At 35.7% G+C, this 26,403-nt stretch overlaps 1 protein-coding gene across 1 annotated transcript; it reads left to right on the forward strand.

Moving 5' to 3' along the window:
- CDC16 (cell division cycle 16) lies at positions 1–26,403 on the forward strand. Its single transcript, XM_085320874.1, has 18 exons — positions 1–203; positions 2,439–2,493; positions 3,426–3,523; positions 4,063–4,101; positions 4,924–5,064; positions 6,941–7,100; positions 7,560–7,654; positions 8,339–8,472; positions 9,976–10,055; positions 11,566–11,615; positions 12,318–12,391; positions 14,347–14,472; positions 16,457–16,609; positions 17,203–17,266; positions 18,550–18,611; positions 20,788–20,923; positions 21,847–21,937; positions 23,065–26,403. Exons 1-18 carry the CDS (start codon positions 156–158, stop codon positions 23,328–23,330), a joined length of 1,872 nt encoding a protein of 623 aa, XP_085177000.1. The 5' UTR covers positions 1–155; the 3' UTR covers positions 23,331–26,403.

Below are 26,403 nucleotides of genomic sequence, written 5' to 3' on the forward strand. Positions count from 1 at the left end.
AGGCGGAGGCGGGGGGCGGCTTTGAGCGCGGCACCGGCCGGCGGGGCGCGTTAGCGGCGGCGCGGCGGGCTGGGCCGCTCCCGGGAGCCGGCGGCGCTTCTCTCCCTCTGCCTTCCCGTAGCTTCCAGCCTCCCTTGCTCTCCCCGCGCAGGAGGATGAATCTGGAGCGGCTGAGGAAGCGGGTGCGGCAGTACATCGACCAGGTGAGGGGCGGCGGAGGGGGAGGGCGAGCGGCCGTTGGTGTGCGCGCCACCCGCCATCTTCACCCCCCCCCCCCGGCCTAGGCCGCCGCCGCCTGTCTCGCTGCCCCGGGAGGGAAACGGCCGCCGGGAAGAAGCGGGAGGGCTCCGCCGGGGCTGTGCGGCAGAGGGGCCGCTGTCCCGCTGCCGGTCCCTGGGGCAGAGCCCCGCTGCCCCCCGGGTGAGGGCGGACGCCAGGCTCTGTAGTTCCTGTAAAGCCCCTGTGGGGTTTAAATTTTAAATAATGGCCTGTTTGCTCTCGGGAAGGACGGAACGTTGGCGGGGAGGAGGCATGTGGCCTTTTAGCGAGAGGACTGGGGCATTGCTGCGGGTTTTCCTCCTCGTTTGGAGCACGGGTTGTGTGGCGAAGAAGGGCACTGTCCGCAGGATCCCTCCCTCCCTCCCTTGTGGGCTGTGCGAGTTGGACTACACTTGCCTAAGGATTATCAATGCCCATCATACTAGCCTAATACACTGAAGCCTACTAGGAGAAAGGCAGGCATTTTTTTTGTTGTTGTTGGTGAGTCCTGCAGTTATGCTGCTGCAGTAAATTCACCACCAAAAAAATCAGTTAATTGTTCTTAATCAATTGGATTAAACATAATGTGAAACCACATTGCTTTGTTCTAGTTCAAAGACCTTATGCTGGCTTCACCACTGAAAGAAACTTTTCTCCTCTGTTAGCAAAAATACTTGTATGCATGGCCAGCACATCTGCCTGGGAATTTGACTGGGGAGCTAAATTGTTTTGGTTAGTTTTATTGTTCTGTTTTGCTGAGCTCATTTTGGTTAACCTTTTTCACCAGGCTACTTTGCCACGTAGCTATATAGACGGTTGTGCAGTTCTGAGGAAGGAGCAGCAGGAGGGAGGTGGGATCCCTCTTTGAGCAATATAGTCAATTTATAGTAGTGTAGAACTGCCGACAAAAGATACGTAATTGTCTGTAGACCTGAATTACATCCTTTTTTCATAGTACTGAGAGAGTTATTTAAATCATTTCTGATAGACTGCCATTTATTTATCTGGGGGGTTGGATTTTTTTTTTGGGGGGGGGGGACCTGGAGAGGGGAATACAATTTGAAACCCAGCTATCATTTTGGCAGGGTTGCTGAGCATTCATAATTCCTACCTCCCCCCCCCGCCCCCCCCGCAAGGGGAATGTGGAACACAGGGTACACAAGATAAAAGGGACCACTTATTTCATGAAGCAGAGTGCCTTGTGATGACTAGAAAACATACCATCAATATCTGTTTCTGAAAAGTCTACCAAATCTCTTCTCCAAAGTCATGACAGAGTTTTTGTTTTAGGTTATAGGCAAACTCCTGAAGTATAAAGTTGTGGAAAGGAGCAAGATTGATCAGGACTTTTCTAGTGTTGCAAGCCCTTGCAACAATAAGCGATCTGTTAAATAAAATGCTCAGCAGAACTCTGGGGCGCTTACTGTGTGCGGTACCACAGAGAAGGACAAAAAGAAAAAGCAGTAGCCCCTGCTGATCTTCTCAGAGAATCATCCCAGCCAACTTTATGAGGTTTTCCCTGGCTCCCAAATCTGACAGTACACTTACCTGCCCAAATTAATGGGGCATATCTGCAGACCCTGTTTCCATCCATTCTCCAGTTGTCCTCAGTCATCTCTGCTTCACCCCATCCTCCTAAGCGGTGGAACTGACAGATGTGTGTCAAGAGTAAGGAGGAATTCCTTCCCCATTCTATGGGGACTGTGGATTATGTGAAATTAGAGCATCTTGACTGGAGAGTGAAAACTTCTTAATCATAGATAGTGCTGTTAAACTTTCCTGAAGTAACTTATGTCCTTTTTTTTATGTAGTACTCTTTCTTCTAAAATGCAGTGTTTATGTTAACTGCAGGGGAAAGTTGATTTGCTACCACTGCAAAGTAGGATGAATTAATGACATTCTGTCATACTTATGTATGGTCAACACTGTCTGCTTGTTATTGAAAATAAACAACCTCACCTCAAATTACGTGACTTTTGCTGGCCTTGTAGAGGTTACAGAACCGGGCCTTTTAAAACCTTTTTTTTTTTTTTGACTTCCGAAGAACTCAGATGTGAGTTGCCATTCATCAGAGAAGACATAATAAAACATTAAGTGAGAGTAGGGTGAGCTATATTTTGAAATAAGCTGGGAAAACTAACTCCAAATAAATACTAATTCTTTATAGCATTCTTTTACAGCAACAGTATCAAAGTGCCCTATTTTGGGCAGACAAAGTAGCTTCACTGTCTCATGGTAAGTAATTGCTTTTACATTGTACTTTGTTAATGGAGCCAAAACACTTTTCTGTTGTTGTTGTTTTGTTTTTTTAAGGCTACTTGACTATTGTTGAAACTCTGTTTCTTTTATAAATACTTTTCTGTGATCTCTGGAATGGCACCTGTCCAGTCAGCACAGGGCCAACCTTCCTTCCATTTTGAACTTTCTAAGCTGGACCGTACAGTAATTTTAACACAAAGTGCATACCTTGAGAGGCGGGGGATGAAAAAGTTGCAGGAGACAAGGGTAGTTCCCTACTGGATTTGCTGTTGCTCTGTGTGATGGATATAACCCAAGTTTGCAGTGTGACTTGATGTTGTTAGCCTGTTTCTGCTAACAGCTGTGGTCCATCCGTATCTTAAATTGATTTCAACAACTTGATCCCACAAAAACTGTCGTTACTAATAATGCAAGACAGTACTAAGCTCTGCTCTGTGACGCTTGTAACTTCAAGATGCAGAAGTATGGTGTTTTCTATTGCTAGGTGTCCGTGGATTTCTTTTTTCTAGAGATACAGTTATGGGTTGTTGTGGGTGTGTTTTTTTTTTTTTTTCCTCCCAGCTGTAAGTATGTGCAAGGGCAAGATAACTGCCATTGTTGTATACCATTTTCATCTATGTCATTCCTGTCTCCCTCTGTCTCATGACACACCTGTTAGTATGAGATTCTCTGTATTTATTTTTCAGTGTGTTATCTGATAAATTTGTAGTTGAAATCTGACTTTTTTCTTTTTAATCTCTGACAGATAATTTTTAACTTTGTAACTTATTAGGAGACTAGAACAGGGGAGATCTGTACTTACGTTCTAGTGAAACAAAAGTAAATATTCTGCATGAAAGTGTTTAAAGATATAGTATAAATTAATGGCTTATAATTTGTTCTTGATCTTTTGTTTGTTTGTTTTTAAGAGGAACCTCAAGATATCTATTGGTTGGCCCAGTGTCTTTACCTAACAGCTCAATATCATAGGGCAGCACATGCCCTTCGATCGCGGAAATTGGATAAGGTAAGTCATTTTGGACAAAGACTTCCTGCTGTCATTAAACTCTATTGCTAACCAGAGTGACTTGTTCAATGTCAGAGACTAAGGTCTTAGGGAAGATTGATTATAAAACCTGTATAATACAGTTTAATGAAACCAAATATAACTACGTGTTTACTCAGCCCGAATGAAACTATTGGTCCTAGGTGGAGTTGCAGAGAAGAGAAGGGATCAAGTATGGAACTGCAGCAGACGAACAGATATGAGAGGTGGGGGCATGCCACAAGGTGTAGTTGTTTTAATTGTCCTTCAACTCTGCTAATGAGAGGTGAAGGCAAGAGTGAAGACAGTGTCCTCTGAATAGAGAGTTTAACAGTGAAGAGTTCTAGAGGCTGAATTATGTGATCCTTAGTTGTTTGGTAAGGAAAGCTTTTACCGCATGTAAGAGATGAAGAAAAACCTACAACTGACAAAGGAAAGAACAGATGGGAATATAGTCGTGCGAGTGAACAACATACTATCTCTTAATAACTAACGTCATATATATGAAACTTCTCTTTTAGTTGTACGAAGCTTGTCGATACCTTGCAGCTAGATGTCATGTGAGTATATGTTTTAGTCTCTGCTGGAAACAAACTAAACTAAGTAAAAGATGTGCATTTGAGAACCTGAGAGGCAATGTAGATGTCTGAGGCTCTATGTTTGCTGGAATAACAGGTTTAAATTTTGTGATGGTTGACTTCATCCTTTAGCCTTCAGTATGGTTGCTGGAGTATTCACCATGGTACTATTCTGAAGAAGTTCAGTTGACTTTTTGCCAGGAAGCAAAGTATTCCTCTGTAATATTTTGTGGGTCAAGAATATGAATGATTTTTTTTTTCCTTCTTCTATCTGCATATTTACATTTTAATTGGCTTGTTGTGGTTCATGCAGGGGTCATATGCTTTATATGTAAAGATAGTAGCTTTATCCTTTTGTATAAAATGTGATACATAAATAGTAAAATTTAGTGCTTTCAAAGAAAATGGAATCAACTGGTAGATTGAGTCAAGTTTAAAATAGAATCATTGTAAAATAGAACAATGTGTTTATTATAGAACAATTCTAAGAATTTTATTAAAACCTGTATTATTTACTTTAGAGATATATATTTCCATATTTGCATAATGCTGAATAATGGGTTTTTGTGTTGGTGTTAATTTAGTAAGTTTTAGTTATGTATTGCAGATAACTAATGAAATAGCTGATTGCTATGGTAAATAGATCCATACCCAAGTAAGAATTTGCATGAATGAAAATATTGCTGTTAGGCACTAGTTGCTATAATCCTTGCCTTTGATTTATGACACTATATTTATTGGTGCTTTATGTACAGATGTTTCAACCCCCAACCTTGTTTTTTACATGCACGTGTTTGTGGCTAGTATGCTGCAAAAGAACATCAACAGGCCCTGGATATTCTTGATATGGAAGAACCAATCAATAAAAGGCTTTTCGAAAAGTACTTGAAAGATGAAAGTGGATTGAAAGACTCTGCCACAGACTGGGAGATGTCACAATCCTCTGTAAGTGATGATTTCTAAACAGATACTTTTATAACTGATAAAATATTTGTGATTTTTGCAGTTATTTGTGTTTGAAACTCTGTACATGTTTAAACTTTCTTCTTTGGATAACATAATTTTCAAAAATGCAGTCAGAAGTTAGATGTTAGCCTGCCTGAACAAAATAACTTGATTTGGAAATATGAAGAGCACTTTGCAACAACTTCTCATAAGTTACTTATAGAGGCTTTGCACCAAGTTTTTGATCTAGTATTGTTTTTTAGAATGCTAACTCTTTGCTGTCATTGAGTCTTGATAATGTGAACTCCCATTTCTTTCAATTGGGCTGGAGGTCCCTAGGTATAAAGTAACCTTTCCTCCCCATCAGACATTTTAATTAAAAGTTTCCTTAATCACTCAGGTGTTGTTTTCAGTGGGACATTGCTTGATCACACTTGAAAATTGTGGGATTAAGGTGATATTTCTTAAGCTCAGTGGAAAAATTCTCTGTATGAGCACATGGTTGAGAGTGATCATTGCCATGTCTAGGCTGAGTCATATGAACTGATTCTATGAGGAGTCTTTGCTTGCCAAGTTGTGAAATGAAGTTCACTAGCTGTAATTGCAGTGAAGGTGACTGACAAACAGAATATTCTATGTAAAAGTAGGATAACAAAATCAGCTATATCATCAAGGTGAACTTAATTTCTAATGCTGATATTAATGGGCTTAAGGCAGAMGTTGATTAGACTGGGTCATGGCAGTGCACCTTAATAGCTATATGTAAGGTGGCACTGCTAGCAAGTAAGGTAGTACTCAGCTTTTGTCTGTTCATTCTTGCTCCTTCACTGTCTTCTCCTTATTCTATAGTGTGCTGGTCCAAGCGTTTGTGTGGCTGGTCATTGAGCTAATTGGGAGATTATTCTGACTGAAAAATAACCCAGCCAAAAAATTCAGCTTCATCAGTTCTAATCTTCAGAAATGCTTATGATAACGTAGTTTACTAATGCAAGGAGGATGAGTTTGGTCTGCCAAAGCAGGGAATTGCTGAAGTTAGCACTGCTATGAGAAATTGTTAATCAAAATGCTGTCTTTAAGTATGGCTTTTTCAAAAGCAAATAAATTACTAACACTGTGTGGATATCACTTCCAGAGTAAGTGTGACTGGTAACAGTGTTAGGGTTGCCAGCCTGTAGGGTATATTAGTTGTTAATTAAGCTATGCTGTTCCTAGTATGTGCACTCCTGAGTGAGAGTTAGCCTGGTAAAATATGTTGTTCTGCTCAAATTAGCTGAGTCCATTGATTTGATCCTTTTCATCTCTGTTGAGGTCTTTCTTGTCTTACATGAAATGTTTTAATTAAAATCTGAAGGATAAAAACACAGTTTTATTATTCATGGATTTTTAATGGTATTTATATTTAGTAGTCTTCTTCCTATTTAACAGCTTACTTGAAATGCTAACTGTTAGGATGAAGCTCATCTGATTTCACTTAAGATTTTTCAAAATTAGCTTCCAATATCATGCTGTCTTTAACAGTCAACGGAGCAGTGCATTGTCCTTTGGAAGTTTCCATTTCCCTCTGCCTATGAAGGGAACCTAGTCTAAATAGCTTAGAACTCTATATCAAAATGCTGGATGCCTGAAGTAGGAAAGACGAATTCTGTTCTTCCCTGTATTTATTTCTAGCAAAAATGGCAGTAAATAGCCTTAGACAGTATTCACCTGACTTTGAAATTATTAGAAACATTATTTTATTTTATGAAAGCACTAGAAAATCAGGTTTCATCATACATGAAATGCTTTTTACTTTTCAGGGAGCCCATTTGATTTGTGCTCAAAACCAAATTGCAAACATTGATTCAGTCTTTGACCTCCAGCCCTGCTTTTCCACCAGATCAAGAGCTCTATATGCCTTTTGCGAGGGAAGATCTATGATGCTTTGGATAATAGAACCCTAGCAACATACAGCTACAAAGAGGCCTTGAAGCTTGATGTTTACTGCTTTGAAGCATTTGATCTTTTAACATCGCACCATATGCTGACGGCACAAGAAGGTCTGACAAGCAGTGTTTGCTTCTCTAATACAAGTAACATTTAGCTGCTTTCTCCTTTTCTTSCTTCTTCTGGGTAAAAAATAAAGCAATACGACAAGTAACAGACTTCGTATTATGAAATAATAATTTGCACTCAGGTATCAGTGAAGTACTAGATGGTTGTATTAAAAGGGTAAAAGTAAATTTATGAAATGAGTGAAAATTATGATCTGCTCAAATCTACATTTAAACTAATTGCAGAAGCTAATGATTGAATTCCTTTAATTCTTAGCATTGTAAGATCAAAATCTAGTTTCTGTAATTAGTAGTAGTATTTGTTTTTAGTGTATTTATGCTGTTATCTTCCTTGTAGTTTTAGGATGAGCTTTACAAAATTTTTTGCATATCTAAGTTCTATAAAGGTTTGATCTTACCATTTCTTCTCTAATATGACCATTTCAAATTTTTTTATTCATACAGAAAAAGAACTTCTTGAATCTCTACCTCTTAGTAAACAATGTACAGAAGAAGAACAAGAATTGCTGCACTTCTTGTTTGAGAATAAGTTGAAAAAGGTAAAAACAAACTGACTAAATAGCTGAAGAGCTGCATGAAATCATTGACTTTAGATGTAAATTTTCTATGATTCTGTTTATTCTGAGCTTTGAAAAATCAGAAGATCATTACAGTTTTGGTTATTTTAAAATTTGTGATGTAGTTGTGACACTTTGCAGGTGGTAAAATAATAGCTTCATGTAAATTCATTTTCTGGGGTTTTATAGTTTTGGATGGTTGCTACCAAAAGTTGGGTGGCAACTTGAAATTGATTTTTTTTTAATCTTTATTTCATGAGAAATTTATAGATGGAAAAAGAGAATAGAGAACATTATTATTAATGCAGGTAAAATGTCAGTTACCTGACAATAATGGACTGTAACAAAATTATTCCAAAATGCTTTTTCTGAAGATAATGTGATGGCATTGAAAGCCAACTGTCACTTCATTTCTAGAGTCTGCACTTCTATTACTGACAGTCAAGTGTTTTCCACACTGTAAAATGAGTTTTTAAAGTATATTATAAAGAATGTTTGTAGGAGGTATGGGATTTATGGGCTTCCAGTTTAAAACTAAGAATTTTAATGTGATTAATGCAGTTACAGTCTTTTAGAACTGAAAATAAATACTAACATTTGTATCTTCTCATTTTAAGTTGGATTCAGTTGTTATCAGTGTTGTTTTTGGGGTTTTTTGTCTTTCAGTATAATAAACCCAGTGAAACAGTGATTCCTGAATCTGTAGATGGTCTCCAGGAAAACCTGGATGTAGTAGTATCCTTAGCTGAAAGGCATTATTATAACTGTGACTTCAAAATGTGTTACAAGCTTACTTCGGTGTAAGTATGGAAAGCAGCTTTGAGGTTGGTTGGTTGGTTKGTTTATTCTTGTGCTATGTAGAATAAAAATTATGCCTGGACTTAAGAATTTAATTGCTCAGTGCATCGACAAGCATAATAACTTGATAGCCAAAGCAAAGCTCTTTGTAATTAACAGTGTTGCACATCTGTCCATCTTCTTCCTTCCTCTGCTACCTTCAGTGTCACATGTTCTCTACCTACTTCTGATTTGGCCTGCAGAATGAACAGATTTGGATCTGTTGGCTGTTTGAGAAGTATGATTGCCCTGACTTGCTAAGTATGATTCCTATGGCCATGGAGCTGTTCTGTACTGCCTTGATATACTTTTTTTTTTTTTTTTTTTTTAGGAAAACTATGTTTTCTTGTGTTTGTACTGCATAGTCTCAAAATACTATAGTGTAAAGTAATATTTCAGTTTTATTGTTTGTAATGCAACTTTTCCTTAGCTCAAGGAAGTCATCACCGTGTAGAGTATTTCTTGGAGCCCAATGCAGGCAAGAGTTTGGGAATGCTGTAGAGAATACTCGCTGCTGGTGAAAATGTAAATATCTGAGTAAAATCATGATCCCATTGGAGTGAGTGACTCTACTGAAGTCAATAAAATTATATTATCACATCTTTTATCTGAAGTTTTGTAATTGCTACACTTCTGCCATTTCCTGCTACAGAAGGTGTATATATCTCCTGAGAAGGAGAATGCCACAGATTCCAGAGTTTGGAAATAGGAGTTTTAGAAATCCTCATAACCTTTGAAATAGATAACTTACTAAATTTTTAGATTTTCTTCAAGAAAACCGTTTTGTATACTTCATTTTCTTTTGATATTCCAAATACTTAGTTTATATTTTCAAATAGTTCAAAGCTTTAGTTGTCTCCAAGTGTATCTCTTCTCAGAGAATGAAGTTGTAACATTGTACTTCTGATTTTAAGAGGTTCTGCCAACAGATTTGGAGAGATCATTTCTCCCCCTCCTAGTTTATCAAATGCCAGTCCTTATAGAATGGGCGATTGCCTATAAGCCATGTCCTGTATGCAGCTTGTTGCATGTGAAACTTTCAGGCAGCCACAGGAAATAAAGATATAAAATTCAGCTAAGTATATTTTCTGTGGCGTAGTTTGTTTGTGGTATAGATCTTGTTCCCTTAGTTTCTGTTAAACCTAAGGAGCTTATGAGTAAGATGAACAGAAATGTTGCTTCTTGTCTGCTCGTTCATATGCAGTTTTTCTAGTTGTATATTCAGCCTGCCAGAATTTTCTTATCCTTATCTGCTAAGCTAATTTAATATTTATATTAAATTATTATTAAATATCTTTTTTCTGTTCTTAAAATTAGCTTTTATGCTGTGAGTAGTTCTCTCTTAGTCACAAATGGATGTCTTAAAGTGGTAATTAACCTGAACATTGCATAGTATAAAAGCAGCTTGTTCTTAACGCATTGAATGTTTTGAAATGTGTATTCCATATTATTATTCTTATTTTTAGAGTGATGGAAAAAGATCCTTTCCATGCAAACTGTTTACCTGTGCATATAGGGACGCTTGTGGAGCTAAATAAAGCAAATGGTAAGAAACATAACAGTTGGTAAGAATCACAACTTTTTTTAAAAAAATATGTATATATGGGGGTTGCTTGGTGTTTTTAATTCTTATTTCAGTTTAAAAAATAGACAATCACTCAAAACTTTGATTAAAAATCTACATATATTTTTTCCTCTACTGGCTCTTTCATGAGGACAATGGGAAAGAAGAGAGTCTTTGAAATGGAGCTTCAGAACCATCAAAAAATAATTGTACAAATGATCTTTACTATTATGAACATGAAAGCCACTGTCTTTTAAATAAGGGGCTATATAGTCAGAAAAGTAGTGAGCTACATTGTTTCATTTCTATTGTTCGAGCTCTGTTTTAAGGTGATCTTCCTGAAGAACCTAGATGTACTTTTTCCCCTTAGCAACAGAAGAAAATATATTGCATTTAAATTATAAGGAAGTCTTCAGCAGTATGTATGCCTAGGTGGACATACTTTTTCCATAACAGATGATTTTCTGGGCTCTTTCTTCTTGCATTTGCTATTGTGAAGATCTTTTTCTAGTTCAGATCTGTTTATAATCATGCAGTATCTTTGCTGCAATTACAGTATTAGTTGACTTTGATCTAGAATAGCTTTTTCTCATTTCAAACTGTATATAAACATCCATATCAAGTGAATAGCATAGATGTCTTTAAAACCAGTTGGAAAATAGAATCAAGGAGCTAATAAGATTTGCATTCTGTCAAAGGATGGTGTATTTTCTCTAAATAAATAGATCAGTAAGTGTATTAGTACTTTCTTGTAAGTCTGCCTTGAGAACCATTTTGTAAATTGATATTTTGTAAACAGATTTGCATATCTGATTTTCCTGAAACCAAGAGTTGATACAGAGGACTCCGGTACAAAATTCATCAGCTTAAGAACAACATACTCCAGGGAAATAGAAGTCCTATGTACTGTTATAGTGTTTCTTTTGAAATTGCGTAGGCATGAGAATAATGAACCTGTATCTGATCACTTCCACTTCTTATTAGAATCTAGTGTAGACTTTCTAAACAAAAACAAAAAACTTGTTATTCTAATTATTTAAAAGTATTCTAAATAATAGAATAATTATTTTGTCCAATTTTCAGCATAATGAAGCACAGGACTTTTGAAATTAGTCTAGCCATGTGTTATACTTTTTAGATGTAAGAAACTGAACTTTGGTCTTTTCAAAACCTTTGCAAGATGCATTCAAGTGTAATACTACAGACATTTACTTTAATAGCTGCTAGTGACCTCCTACGTTGTACATAATTATTAGTGGGGTTTGTAGTTGCTTGTTTGTGTGCTCTCAATATTTAATTTCTTTAGTTAACTAGAAAATTGAATCTATTTCCAGGCAGTTAGAAACACTATAGCTAAACAAAAAATGTCTTTGTTAGTTTGTGCGTTAGTACCCCTAGATGTTCTGCATATTTCACATAGAAAGTTAAAGGACTTGAAACATCTTAAGGTGTTAGCATGTTTTAATTTTCTTTTGTTTCYTCCCCTATCCAGAGCTTTTCTATCTTTCTCATAAACTGGTGGACTTGTATCCAAATAATCCTGTAAGTTTTTCCAAGTCTTCATTAGTAGGTAGTTTTCTCTAGGTGACTGCAAATAGAAGTTGTAATGTAATAGTCTGTTTGAGCAACCAGAATTCAAAATCTGTTTCTGGGTGGAGCTAACGAAAATAGTTTGTCTTTTATTTTCCCTGCATTGTAACTGTTTTATATTAAGGTTCTTTTAAAATAATAAAGTGCCTGTAAAATGTATTCAACATAAGGAATTCACTGTCAATAAAAACTTAAAAGATACCAGTGATTCCCTCTCTGGGCAATCTGTCCCAAAGTTTGATCATCTTAATGGTGAAGAATGTTTTGTTTTCATTCTGTCTGAATTTCCCATGTTGCGAATTCTGCTGATTGCCTCTTGTCCTATTACTGGGCTCCTCAGAGAAGTGTTCAGCTCTGTCTTCTGTATTTCTTACAAGTGGGTAGTTGGAAACAGCAATAAGATTTGGGTTTAGCCTTCTGTTTTTGAGATTGAACAAATATACTTAATGGCATACATATTTCTGGTACATACCAGCAGGTTTAGCTTATCTGTAAGATGCCAATAAAATGATATTAAAAGCTGAAAGTCATTTTGGTGAAAAAGTTCATAACTTCTCTGTCACCTATTTGTGTGTTGCCTATCACTTGTGTTTTTGTTTTACTAAAATTAGAGTAATATGGCTAATACGATTCTGTTTTGAACTTAATGCATAGGTGTCATGGTTTGCAGTAGGATGCTACTATCTCATGGTTGGCCACAAAAATGAACATGCCAGAAGGTACCTCAGGTAAAACTGTTGTCCAGTTTCAGTTAGTGAACCTGTTGCACTTGCTAAATAAATACTTAATGTTCACGTTCTTTTTTTATGAGGCTCATATACTATACAGAAACTTAGATCCACTAGTTACTTGTAAAATATTCCTTTAATTTACACCTTCCTTTGGTATGGCAATTAGATCTCAGCCTTCTCCATGCTTTAAAAATAATTTATGAACTTAATCTGGAACCTCTTCATGCAGTCATCTTCCTGTTATGGGTGACTATAGTGACTGCATTCACTTGTGGTGCCAAGCTAATTACAGTTAGGTAATCAAGCTTCAGAGTTTAGCTTAAGAACACATATGTATTCCACCAGGTTCAGGTTTCGTACCTCGAAGGAAGGAGTTAGATAGAAAATCCTGCCATTTGGCTGCTTTGCTTAAATCTTTCTTTGCCCAAGCTGTTTGTTCGCAAGTAGGGCATTTGTTTTTGTACTATAAACCTAAAGTGMGAAGCTTTAAATCAACCTTTTAAGGCTTGCATTTTCCCTTTGGAACCCACTGTAGATTGACAGTACCTGCAAAGATGAATTAATAATTTAGACTGTTTAAATTTCTGGTGCAGTAACATTCTTTGAGGAGTCATCCTGAGTGATTCAGGTCTCTTAGATGGTTTGGGTGGTGAAATAAAATATCTTTAGTAAATCTGCAAGCTACCTGGGAGGGTCTATAAGCATGTTGGAAAACTCATCTAGAATTTAGAGTAATCTTGCCAAAGAGGAAAACAGCTCTGGTAAAAATAGAACGATAAAAAAGATGCCTAAATTACTTGAAGAATGATAAAGTACACAGTTGCAAGGCTAGGGGTAGCTGTGAGCTAGGCAGCAGTTTGTTAGAAAAGGATCTGAAGATATTGTGGATAAAAATGCCAGTCTGCTATATCAGTGTTCTGGGCTTGCAAAACCATGTGCTAGAGTYTCAGATGCTTCCTAAAATATGATGCAAATCCTAGGAAGAGATTATGTGAAATACGACATGAAAAGATAAGATGTCAGAACATCTAACTTGCTAARCAGATTAGAGGGGACAGCTGGACATTAGAGTGTGTAAGGAAAGCATCATCCTGGTTGCTCCAGAAGGAAGCAAACTATTTCAGGCTATTTYTAAGTGCTAACCTGTTCCTGCAGATCTTGTAAAAGGGCTTTTGGCAGCTCAGCACCAATTGGGAAAATATTGTTTGGGATAAACTTGTCACCCGTCTTGTGTAAGATCTAACTGTTGACAAGTTGAAGTGAGTAGAGAGCTCACAAAAGATGCGAGGCATTTGAACTGAATTCAGAAGAAGGCAGTAAACAAGCATTCTGGAGGAATGCTTCTCTATGAGGAAAGTTTTTGAAGTAATTGAAGCTGTCTAGGATGTAGAATGGGAAGATGAAACTGTTGAAATCTAAAGTTCTATGCCAGGAGACAGAGATCAAAATGTTTTCCGTTATCTGTGACAAGAAGTAACGAGTTTCACTGTGACAAACACTGTGCCTTCACTAAAACTGGTACAGTCATATGGCAAAATTTCTACACATAGTTCATTGCAAGTTTATAATTAGGTATTTTCATATCCTGCTTATGATGCTTGCATTTTCTTGAATTATTTTTAAATTTATAGCTAGAACTTTGTAATGTGTAAGAAGTCACCACCAGCTTGCTCAATCCACCTGTTATATTGTCTATATTCAGTAATATCTAACAATTTCTGACTTCCATGAACAGCTGCAGGAATAACACAAAGTTCTTGAAAATGTCAAATATTAAGTGTTAAATAGTTTGGTGGTGAGATTTTAAAGTGAACTTAACTTAAATTGATCATTAGAGAAGATGTGTTAATAATGCTTAACTGTATGGCATAGCATTGGTATGTAAGCAGACAGTTGAGGTAGATAAAATCTAATTTCAAATATTTAYTGTATTGATCTGCTCTTGCTTTTAGCAAAGCTACTACACTTGAGAGAACTTATGGACCTGCATGGATAGCATATGGGCATTCATTTGCAGTTGAGAGTGAGCATGACCAAGCAATGGCTGCATACTTCACAGCTGCACAACTCATGAAAGGGTACGTCAAAAACCTCCAACTTGTAAAAGTTWTTATAAACTATTTATGTATTATTTTATTGACATGTATCCTTTTAAAGAGTAGGAATACATTTGCAACCATTATCTGATAGAGGACAAGAGAGGAGAGAAAAAGTACAGCTTCATGATTTGTTAACTTCATTTTGATTATTGTTACAATTTTAGAACCTTCAAAGTTTTGAAGTGTTAACCAGTGTTAAGAAGCACAGTGTCACTGCKGGCTTATTTGAGTAAGACACAATTAAGGGGTATGCAGAAATTAACATTTTGTTTAAATTGTTAGTATCATTTTAGTTGCTTWTAGGATTAGATGCAAGATTTGCCTTTGTTTAATCTACCTTTTTCTTAAACTATGTTCCCAAAGATTACTTGGGWTGGGGAAGGAGGTAGGCATTAGTTAGCAACATTTAGTGACTTTAATTCTTAGTGTAGGTTTATTAAATAGTTGTGTATAGAAACACTACTAATGCTTATGTATTGTTCTACACTTAGACAACACTACTTCCTAGTAAAAGGAAAAAGTCATTACAGATCACTTGGGCAACCCTTTTTAGGAGCTTGGTTTCTGCTGTGGCAAGCTTTGAAATTTGGTGCAAGAATGTTGTTGAACTTTCTCTTGAATTGTGTTTATATTTTGCTATGGTGTGCTGCTTAAATACTGTTTTTTCTTGCATTCTTCAGAATATTCATGTTTAAGATCACATTCTGTCAAAATTTTTGAAGTGTCTTGCTCTCTCCATGGTGGTGGCAGCACTGGAATTGGAGGCTGAACGGGGCATGCCTTCAGCAGCCTTTTTTTTTTCCCCTCTCTCCCCTCAAGGACTTCAAGCACAACAGGAGTTTTCTGATGCAGTATTCTCCCTCGAAAGTATGAGAGGGCAGGATGAAATTTCCTTACTCATTTTTTTTACATTTACCATGTAATCCCAAAAGCACCTCTTCTCTTTTGGAGTATCTTGTGGAATGGGAGCTTCTTCAATCCTGAGATGGGAAGAGAGTGTTAGTTACATTCCCTTAGTCCAGGCACGAGCAGTTTATTCCCATTCATCTCAGGTTAAATTACAAAAAAACAAAAAACAAAAATCAAAAAAAAAAAAAAACTTGCTGTAGCTTAGTTCTATGAATAATCTAGTTCTTCAGATGGTCTGCTAAAATGTGGAAGGCTGTGTTCATTCAAGAACTTGTTTTTTGTTTTTACTCCTAAGATATTTTATGGAAAAAGCTTAGCTGAAAGAATGTTGCTTGTACATCATTACTTTAAAAATTGGGCTATATTAAATTGTTGGGCATCCTTGTTACATTGACTGTGTATATTGTTACATTGAAGGCTTTATATAGCCTTCCGTGCTGTTTTTTCCTAGAGGATCTTATGTTTCATTTGGCATCTGTGAATGGGAGAGGGACCAAAAGATTATGTCTGCTTGGGCAACTTACTGCTTCCTGATAAGTTTCAGAGAACTTCCAGAGAGAAAATAGATTTCCTAAATAAAAATTTGTGAATCATGTGTTAGCCACTTCATGTCATGAACTGCTGTGTAGTAATAGCCTGAATAGCTGCTTGATACTGTGGAGAGAGCAGTAAAACAAGTAGTGGATTAATYGTGTCATATTGCATATAATAGTATGTAATTAATGATTAATGTAATTATTGATAAATATAATCCTACTGTATCATCCATATTTGATTTATATATAAAATATAGCAAAGAAACTGGAAAAAAATCAGAACTAGMTTAGACACTGAGAAATTATACACAAGCCTATATGTATAATTCCAAATTAAATTACTATTTCATGTTAGAGTTCAAATTCTTGTCAATAACATACAAAATCTTTTAAATTGATCCTTAGGTTGGTARTCTATTTAAAAAACAACTATTTACTTGTATGTACATAAAAGCGTGCAAACATACTTGGTATTTCTTTACTTTGTGATATGAATAAGTACATGCACTATTTTGTAGGTGCCATTTGCCAATGCTCTATATTGGGCTGGAATATGGTTTGACCAACAACTCCAAGTTAGCTGAAAGGTTTTTCAGCCAAGCTTTAAGTATTGCACCTGAGGATCCTTTCGTCATGCATGAAGTTGGAGTGGTTGCATTTCAAAATGGAGAGTAAGCTTGAAAAATTAAAGTTTTAACATGGATTTTTCTAAAATGAATAGAAATAATAGAAATAACTACTAAAGTACTTATTTTGAGCTGTAGAATGCAAAATTTCTTTTAGTTCTGGTTTAGATAGTGTTCACCCTMAACCCTTGCTTTTTAAATCACTCTTGGTTGTTAAGGATTAAATGAGGAAAGAGTAAAGCTTGGGGAACATGCAGAGATAGATTATTATCTTGTGCGTGCCTCTCACTGGGTAGTTGCATGCCTTGAAARGGGGTTGGTCAGTACGCATGTTATAAATTTTTGTACAGCAATGTATTTTATCAAGTTAAGAAATTCCAAGTTTATTCTTAAAGAGAATGAATATAAGAAGTGTTTAGTGAATGTTCTTGAGCTGCTTCTATTTTCTTTATTTTGTCAGCTCTTAGGATCACATGGCCAAGCGTGCAAAATACAGTAAACTTGATTTAGTGTTTTTATAGAAACTTCATTTATGACCAAATAATGTCAAAAAACTGTTCCTTGTAATACAGTTTTTTCTCATTCTACTAAAGAAAATGTGCTAATTTATTTTTTTTTTCCCTCTCTCTAATATCTAGCTGGAAAACTGCAGAAAAATGGTTTCTTGATGCACTAGAAAAAATTAAAGCTATTGGAAATGAGGTATTTTTCTTATTAATGTCCATGAGCATTGATTTGCAAAACTCTAGCAAATTCTGTAATGTTTTATGAGGCAAATATGTTGCATTTACTTCAGGATACAAACAATCTAATATAAATCTGACTTTAAAACTTTGCCAATCTACTTGCAGTTGGGTATGTTGATATTTTAGATGAGACTCATCAGCCATTGCTTTTTGCTTTTCCATAGCACTGAGAGACATTCTGCGTGAATTTTAAAAAACAGTATTCATATTAAGTGGACAGTGTAATCCAGGTCTGATATTCAGTCTTGGGTCCTGGTAGACCAACGGCTTTTGGCTTGGTGGTGGATCTGGGCGTGTGAGAAGATTGTTCCTGCCACCTGAAGTGTTAGCCCTTTCCTTTTCTTTTTCTTTTGAACATAATCCTGCAGGTGTGGATTGTAGTTCATCTACTAGATAGAGCCACTATGTGGRAATGGGCCCAGGGATAATTAATTGTGAATTTGAATGGATTTAGATAAGAGAAGCTTTGAAGTGTGTTGTCAGTTTGATTCTTCTGGGTTTGCTTGGTAGCAAAAACTAACTTCCTGAAAATAATCACTGATAAGTTTGACAACAAATGTGTTAGTGGTTTTGGTTCTTCTGTGAATCAAAATTCAACCACTATGACCCTGATTTCCTCCAAACACTTGAGCATACAAACCTTTTTGTGTATTCACACAAACTGCAAAACTGTAATACATCAGATTCAAATGATTTTTYTAATTTCAGTAAGAAGTATTTAAAAATGTTCACGGGTTACATAGAATATTCTACATGCCTCATAAATGAGCTAATTTATTAGAACAGATAAAGTTAGACTATGGAGGAGAGATGCAGCATAAAAAGACCTTCACTAGTTGTGATTATTCAATAAGTTTGAGGGTCTTCAGTACTCCTAGGCTGAGAGGCTTTAAATATGACTTTTAGTTAAGTAGAAAACACGTTTTATTTGGTTTTGTATCCATGTTTAATATCATTGACACTTTAAAGAAATTCAGTTGGTTTGGTGGGAATGGAAGAATTAGAAAACTTCAGTTACTGCAAAATTTTAGAGAGTTAATGTTTTAAGCTTAAGTTCTTAGTATTTAGAAAATATTTAGTATGTAAGTATTTAAAAAGGAATTGAAGATACATGTGATGTTTTACTTGGTTATGAATGAATTGTTTTATTCATTTGCACGGCTTTTGAAAAGTAATCAAACAAGTAATTCCTACCTTCTAGGAAGCTGAAGTTATTGGAATTTTTGTGCTATTTTGCAGGTAACAGTTGATAAGTGGGAACCTTTATTGAACAACTTGGGACATGTCTGCAGAAAACTCAAGTAAGCAGAGAGCAATAGGGCTACATTTATCTAGAATATTATGCAAATGTCTTCTCTGTAGGCTTATTTGCTTACATTAAGGTACTRCCTACTTACATTAAGTGCCACATGAGAGCAATTTTGAAGTGCCTTGTAAGAACTAAATCCCCTAAATCAGCTCATCAGTATTAACACATGAATCACTCCTTATATCCTATTTTTCACATGCAAGTTAAAGTACTTACTGCAAAGGCATTTTCTTAACTATTGATTTTTATCTGATAGAACTTTGTCATAGGCTTTTAGATCCTTAGGACAATCTAACTCTTAACTGACTACCATCCAAATCCTAACATCCTTGCCAATGTCCAGTGATTTAAGCATAAAAGTGGTTTTATGATGGTTAGTTGCTTGGATCAGTGCTTCTGCTTTCACTTGAGTAAGATTTTCAGTGACCTTAAAACAGCAATAAAACATTACTTTATTGTTTTATTGTTTTTGCAGACAGAATTATTTCACATCTCATTCATGTTTCCATTTTAGGAAAAGAAAAAGATGCACTGCAAAGTACATGTGCAAGTTTTAACATTGAGAAATATTTTCTTGCTAATTATTTTAATCTGTTTTAACCAGTATTATCTCTAGTTTAATCAGTACTGTATCACTGGGGTTTTTTTCTTTTTTTTTCTTTCTTTTTTTTTTGATGACATGGTTTTAATTGGCCAAATGATGTGTACTGTAATTTCTGTTTCAAAGCTGCTAATGAGAAAGTGATTATGGTAGATATAAGATGTACTTCTGCTCTGGCTTTGGGAGTAATTGCTTTGTGCTAGATTTCCAATTAGTCTTCATTTTCAGTAGGAAATAGGATGTATAATAGTTGTGCTTTCTGCCAAGATCAAACGAAAGCCACTGCTTCTGGAATCTATTCATTAGTATAATCGCAGGGCTTTTTTTCAAGTCCTATTTTCAATTATAATTCCTTTTGTCTTTTTTTAATTTCTTGCAATAAGTTAGTAACTGTTTGCACCACATTTAGGACAGCTTGTAATAATGTTATTTGTTCCAGTTGAAATGCATTAGATTGGCTTTCCAAACAACATTGTAAACTGTCCTTAATGCTAAAGAAAATCAAGTTGAGAATTTAGGCAGTTGTGTGCATTTTGGACAGCTGTAAATGTCTATAATAGCTGGTATTGATAATGTATATTGTTGCTGTTATGACAGGTTACTGAGTGGATGTCTACTCCCTAACTTTTACAGGGGTTGAAATTTGAAAGCAGCATGTTAAAATACAATGGTAATTAATTCAGCAGTAAAAGACTGTGACTGAAAATAAACGTCAAACTGTGTGAAATTTTTTTTTTTTTTTTTTTTTGTGCAGTTAGCAAACAGTAGCAGAAATTTTCTGCCTTAATTGTTACTTCATGCCCTCTAACAGCTTTATATTTTGTTATTTATAAATTTGTTAAAACTGTTAGCAGTAATTTTTTTTCTGTATGGACAATTAATAGTGCCTTCATTTTTAACAACTTGGTATAATAGTGTTAAATGTGACAATTCAGTTTCTCAGAGTAATGCCATAATTCTTTGTTTGTAAAATAGCAAATGCAATAAACAGTATAATTAATGAAAAATTATCAATTCAAAGAATTAATGGCTGGTATTTGAAGGAAATTACGGATATGTTAAAGTTTTCACTTCTGATAGAGGCTGTAGCAAAATACACGTGAGAAATCCTAGTGCAGTGCAGCACTTAACAGTTGTGAAATTTCTGCCCAGGGTGCTTTTTTCATTTTAAACAACGAGTGATTTAGTTCTTGCATTTCTCCTTTCCTCTCCTGAGGAGACAAATGAAAGCTACAGAAAGCAAGCTACTGTTAAAATGAGGATCATTAAACATCTAAGGCAATTTACCGTATCAAATTGTTAAGATCCTTTCCAAATGGGGCCTAGCTCTAGACAGCTGTTGTGCTACATCAAGGGAACAGTGATTTCTCAATTATGTTGAGGAAGAAAATTGTCAATATCCATGACTCTTTTGTGCATTCTTTTATGTCAAAAGTAAGAAGCAATAATCTTGAAGTTCTTGACTGGATTGTGTGTCACTGTGCCAAGGAAAACATCAATGTAGTACAGTAAAAGAATCTTTCACCCTGAAGTTTACTAATAGATATCCTGTATTTAATCCTAACAGGAAATATGAAGAGGCACTAGAATATCATCGCCAGGCTCTAGTACTAATTCCTCAAAATGCTTCCACTTATTCTGCCATTGGCTACATTCATAGTCTAATGGGCAATTTTGAAAGTGCAATTGACTATTTTCATACGGTATGTAACTTGTTTAATTTAAGGTGCTGGCCACAGATCTTATATTTACTGTTGCGTACTGTTCTGCTTTTAGAAAAAAGAACAACAGTTTATCCAGCCCAAATTAGTGTTTACTTTATCTTGCAAATTTTGTGGAAGTTTTCCAAGTTTCGTGTTGATTAAAAATGGCCACTTTGTAAAACTTAGTAGTTGGGTCATGGCCACTTTGTAAAACTTAGTAGTTGGGTCATTCTTCGTTATTGATCAATCGAATTTCATAATGGTTGCATAAGTTTCATATATTTAAACCTCACATAGAGCTGAAATGATTTGAAATACTTCCGACCTATGTCTTGAAATAATAGAAATTCTACAGTAAGTGTAACTTCTAAATTGATTTTTTTGTTGTGTGAGATTGATCTTCAGTATGTACATTATATGGTATATGGTATATTATAATTTTAAGACAGCTTTGGTGATTTCACGTTTTCATAATGTAACAGTGAATATGGAAGCATGCTGAACTTCCAGCATTTGGGTTGATTGACTTGAGAATTTATATGCAGTTCTGTTTACCTCAAAGCTTGTGTTACATACACTGAGTTGTAACTATGTTTGCAGGTCTCAGTATATTTTATTGTAAACTGTAGCTTAGCGATACAAAATTAACTTTTGTACGATTTTTATAATCATTATTTTAATAGCATATTTTATTTCATGCCTTGTGAATGAGTCTCTGCCTGCATGTCTTCCCCCCCTGCCCCTAACCAGTTCAAGTGATAGTATTATTTTGGTTGCACAAAAATTCACTTTTACAGTGAAGTCTATAGTCTGACAGTGTTTTCAAAAAAAAAAAAAAAAAAACACACCTCAGAACCATACTGGATTTACTCATATATAAATGTTTTATGTGCTGCTGAATATTTTTATTACTTTTTTGATAGGCCCTTGGTCTTAGGAGGGATGATACGTTTTCAGTCACAATGCTTGGACATTGCATAGAAATGTATATTGGCGATTCTGAAGCTTACATTGGTAAGTCTGTCACTTGTGTTGCTTCTGAAAGTCTTTGAATCCCTTGAGAGGAGTTTTATTCTGTGATCAGGAAAAAATATTGTCTGTCATTATCTCGTCAACTTACAAAGCATTTTTTTTGAGAGAGAGAGAGAGACAAGATAAATGAGTTGGAATTGATCAGTGTGGGGAAAAAGTGATTGGAAATGGTGGCTGATTTTGGAAGCATCATGGCAGTGAATAATTTACCACTGTAAAAAAAAAAGAAAACATTTCCTCTTTGGGAGGAGATGATCATTTCTTTTATATAAAGGATTGCGACAGCTAAGAAAACAAAGGGCGGGATGGGGGAACTGAAGCAGTACAAAGTAAAAAAATCAGGGGACTTGATTTCAGTTAGAATATGTAGAAAGGTATTGGCAAGGTATTTTCATAATAACAAAATTGTGCTTTATGGAGACAGTTGGGATAAATCTTTCTGCCTCCAAAAATAGTGTTTTGCAAGTGATAAAATAAGTGCTTTGTTACTGTAATATATTATGTTACCGCAATTTGAAATATTTGTATTCTATGAAATAGATTTCTCACAGAAAACTTCTTTGCAGCATATTTCTGCTTCATTGGACCTAACTTATCTGTAATGAATGTTACACAGTCGGTGCCTTTTCAGGCATGTTAATGAGGTTGAAGCCATTAAGTCATTTATGTGACCTATTGCTTTACCAGCAGACTTAGCTGCACAACTGAAGCAGGTGCTTCTTAATAATGCGTTGCTCCTTATGGAGTCAGTTAACCTATCTGGAAGAACCATTCAACTGTGTGATATGCACTAATGCACATTATATTATATATAACTTCAAACAACAAAAAAAGCCTGTTTAATAAYTGGAAAAAGAATCGGCAATCACTAATTTCTTAACCAAGATCTTCCAGACATTGAATTGTACTTAGTAATTTTATTTTTTAAGAAACATACAGGCTATTGGATTGTGCTGGACCAACTGTATTAAACTCAGTTCATTAAGCAGTGACAGCTTAATGTAGGTCTGAAAAGATAGAACCATAAAATTTACTGGGTGATAGTGTTTTGAGATGCACATTTTGGAGTGTTCACTTGGAATAAACTAATGGTTTGTCTGTTTCCTTAGGAACAGAGATCAAAGACAAATTAAGATGTTATGATTTTGATGTACACACAATGAAGACATTAAAGAACATTATTTCACCTCCCTGGGATTTCAGAGAATTTGATATAGAAAGGCAAACTCTGGATGAAAGTGGCATAGTAACATTAGAAACATCACATCAAAGGAAAAGTACAGATACTAGTCGTCCACTGGAAGAAGCCTTTGAGATTGAAATGAATGAAAGTGATATGATGCTAGAAACATCAATGTCAGACCACAGTACATGACTGTAAATGCTGATAGGGGGCTAATTTTGTCTAGGTGTATTATCCTTGTTTTAGTGGTTTTGTTACCGTGTTATACTTTCAGGAATTTGCTATTTTTATATGAATTCAAACTACTTCTCGGTACTTAACACCGGAGGAATAATGCTTGCCTTAAGGATGATAAAAATATATATAAGACTATTTCCAACCTTATTATTTCTACAAAATTAACCATACAAAATGAAATAAAAAATAAATTCACATTTTTTAAATTGTTTACTTTTCCCTGTGACTGCCATCATAAGACTGGAGGTTTAAAAGTAATACTTAAAAATGAATTGGTTACTATGTTGTTAAATTGAGTAGCTGGGGTCTAATATGTTGTRGCTTCTGAGTTTTCATCTTGTCTGTGAGGAATGCTTTGTAGTAAATAGGCCAAAAACTCCATGAAGTTCAATGCTTATTACTCCTTAAAGGAATATATATTTATAAAGTAATTCTGATGATTTTCGTCAGTTAACTCTAACTTGACGTATGTTAAATTCATTACACGGCATGTTAGTTTGTTATACTTTTTGTCCTAATTATTAACTCCAGTTCTTCACCATTATTCTGTGTTGTATCACTGAAAGATAACTTAAGAACTGTTTTTGATAAGTTGACTAGACAACAAATGTGAGTGACCTAAGTATTAAGATAAATCAATGTTCCTGGAATTAGTGACATCTGAGCTACTTTTTCAGAAGTTCGTGTAATAATAAACTTGCAATTTTGCAGCCTACTACTTCTGTAGGGGCTGTAGTCATTCTCTTTGCACATAGTTSTTTTGTCAAGACAAAAGATTAACTGAATAACATCCATATACAGTTTTTACAAGTCTCTAAACTGTGGTATTTTAAAGTGTTACTTGTTCTCTGAAAATGATGAAACAAAGCTTGTGTCTCTTAAGTAGAAGCAGTGATTTGTTGATCCACTAAACAGAACAGGGCTGTTCTGTTCTCCTACTTAGCATGAATGTTGACCATATTTTGCATAAACTTATCCCTTCCCTTCTTGCCTGTTCCACATGTCTCACTGTGAGGGGCTAAAATTAAAAACTTAATGCTAAGCTGTCATAATGTTTTCTTCTGTGGCTTCCAGCTAAGTTCTGACATTTAATGTTTAGAATAGATTTCCTGAAGTTTAACAGTCCAGACTTGTGTGAAATACTTCAGCTCTCGAGAACCAGCAATTTTTCTATGCACAGAGATTTTCATCAAAATGGAAGAGACTAATTCATGTTTTAGTCATCAAAATCAAGTAATAGGTCTAAAATATAACTTCTACACTGTACACTTGTGTTAACAAGATTTAAAGATGTATTTCTGATACTTTTAAAACAAGATTTATGTATTCTGTTAATCTGTAGTAATTTTCATCTGCTTTATGGAGCATCATTATTTGCTTTACACTTAGTTTTTTTTGGTTTTTTTTTTTGCTTTGCATAAATAAGAACAGATGGGGGATGATGATGAATCCAAGAACCTATACTGAATTCTTGCTGTCATTCTCTCCCTCCAGCGCCACATTTTTCTTTGCTAACTGTCCTCTTAAAGTCTGCACTAAGAAAGGCAACACTGAGTTTATTTCTAAATTTGTTAGTGATTGAATATTGAATCGCTGATTGTTACTGTGTTCTCTTATTAATTTTTTCTTATGCATATGGCTTTGCATTAATTGGATTATAAACTACCTCATAGCATCCAATTAAATCTGTCTTATGGCTCATTGAGTTCTCAGTGGTGAGGTTCCGTATCTGAAGAACTATCTAGTTGTTGGAGCTTCTTTCATTCCTTGATTTATCCTAGCACCTCCATTAGCTGATATGAATCACTAGTTAGTGACTCAAATGCTACTTTTCTTTACCTTACTTACTAGCTGCTCAGCCAGCCTGTTGGCTGTGTCTGGTTAAATCTTTGTTCTTCAGCTCTTTTCCTGGTGCCTCTCATGAATCCTCATCTGAGTCAGAGAGGCTGCATACATGGTATGAATCCAGGATCGTGGCTGCTTCCCTCATGTCTCTGTATGATTATAAGTTCTGTTACACTTGCATTTTAAAATTTATGGAGTGAGGAAGAGTGACGGAAAGTTTGTGTTTTGGCCAAAATGCCACACCCTCTCACAACTGATACTCAGATGAAATCTAGCTGTGCCCATGAGATCCCCTGCTTTCCTATGGATGCCACCATAGCACTGTAGAGAAACCTGGTTCTGTCCCAGGGCCAGTGTGAATTGTTCTGTGACTCCCTAGAGGGACTTAAATGTAGCAGAGATACAGTTCTGTGTTATGGATCAAAGTATTTTGTGCCCAGTGCAGAATTTAATACTAATTCCGTATTTCCGTAGATATTAAAAAGTAAGGAGAATGAGAATGGTTGACTTTCTAGTTCAAAAACACTTCACCTGAAATTGCAGGATCCCCTGAAAAAGAAGGGGTATGGTCTACACTTGCCAGGAGCCTAAGTGAAAGGTCTTATCCACACAGAGTATGGAGAAAGAGAATCATTCAGGAAGTCTCTGCACCTTCTGGCCAGCATCCAGTCTGTTTCCTTCAATTTGGCTGGATAGAAAGCTCATAAAGAGCTTTCTTTTTGTTTTGGTGTCTGATAGTCTATGTGTAGTTCAAACAGCTTCTGATGTGCAAGGTATGCTGAAGTTTTTCTGGGGACATCAGAATACTCTGGCCAACTAAAACTCTTAAGTGTGCCTTTACAGCCATTGTATTAAACAAGTCTCATCCTTCTTCTGTGCTTATGTATGCTGAATGATTGCAGCCAAGATCATGTTGTGGATAAAGAAATAGCAAAGGCTTATTGCTGCATACAGAGCAGCCTGAAGACTATCACCAGCAGATCCTCAGACAAAGAACTGAACTATTTCYTTTTTCTCTAGAAAATTCTGTATTTTTTTTAATACTAATTTGGGTAAGTAGTTTTTTAGTAAGTCATTGTGACAAGCAATTTCATATGGAAGTTGCTTCCAGTCTTCTAGCAAATCAGACCTTTTGTCTTATGTCAGGCATAGATGCAAATCTCATGTTGTTYGCTTGTTTCCA

This window comes from Rhea americana, unplaced genomic scaffold (genome assembly GCF_003343005.1).
Source record: "Rhea americana isolate MKP2758 unplaced genomic scaffold, rheAme1 scaffold_66, whole genome shotgun sequence".
Taxonomy (NCBI): Eukaryota; Metazoa; Chordata; class Aves; order Rheiformes; family Rheidae; genus Rhea; species Rhea americana.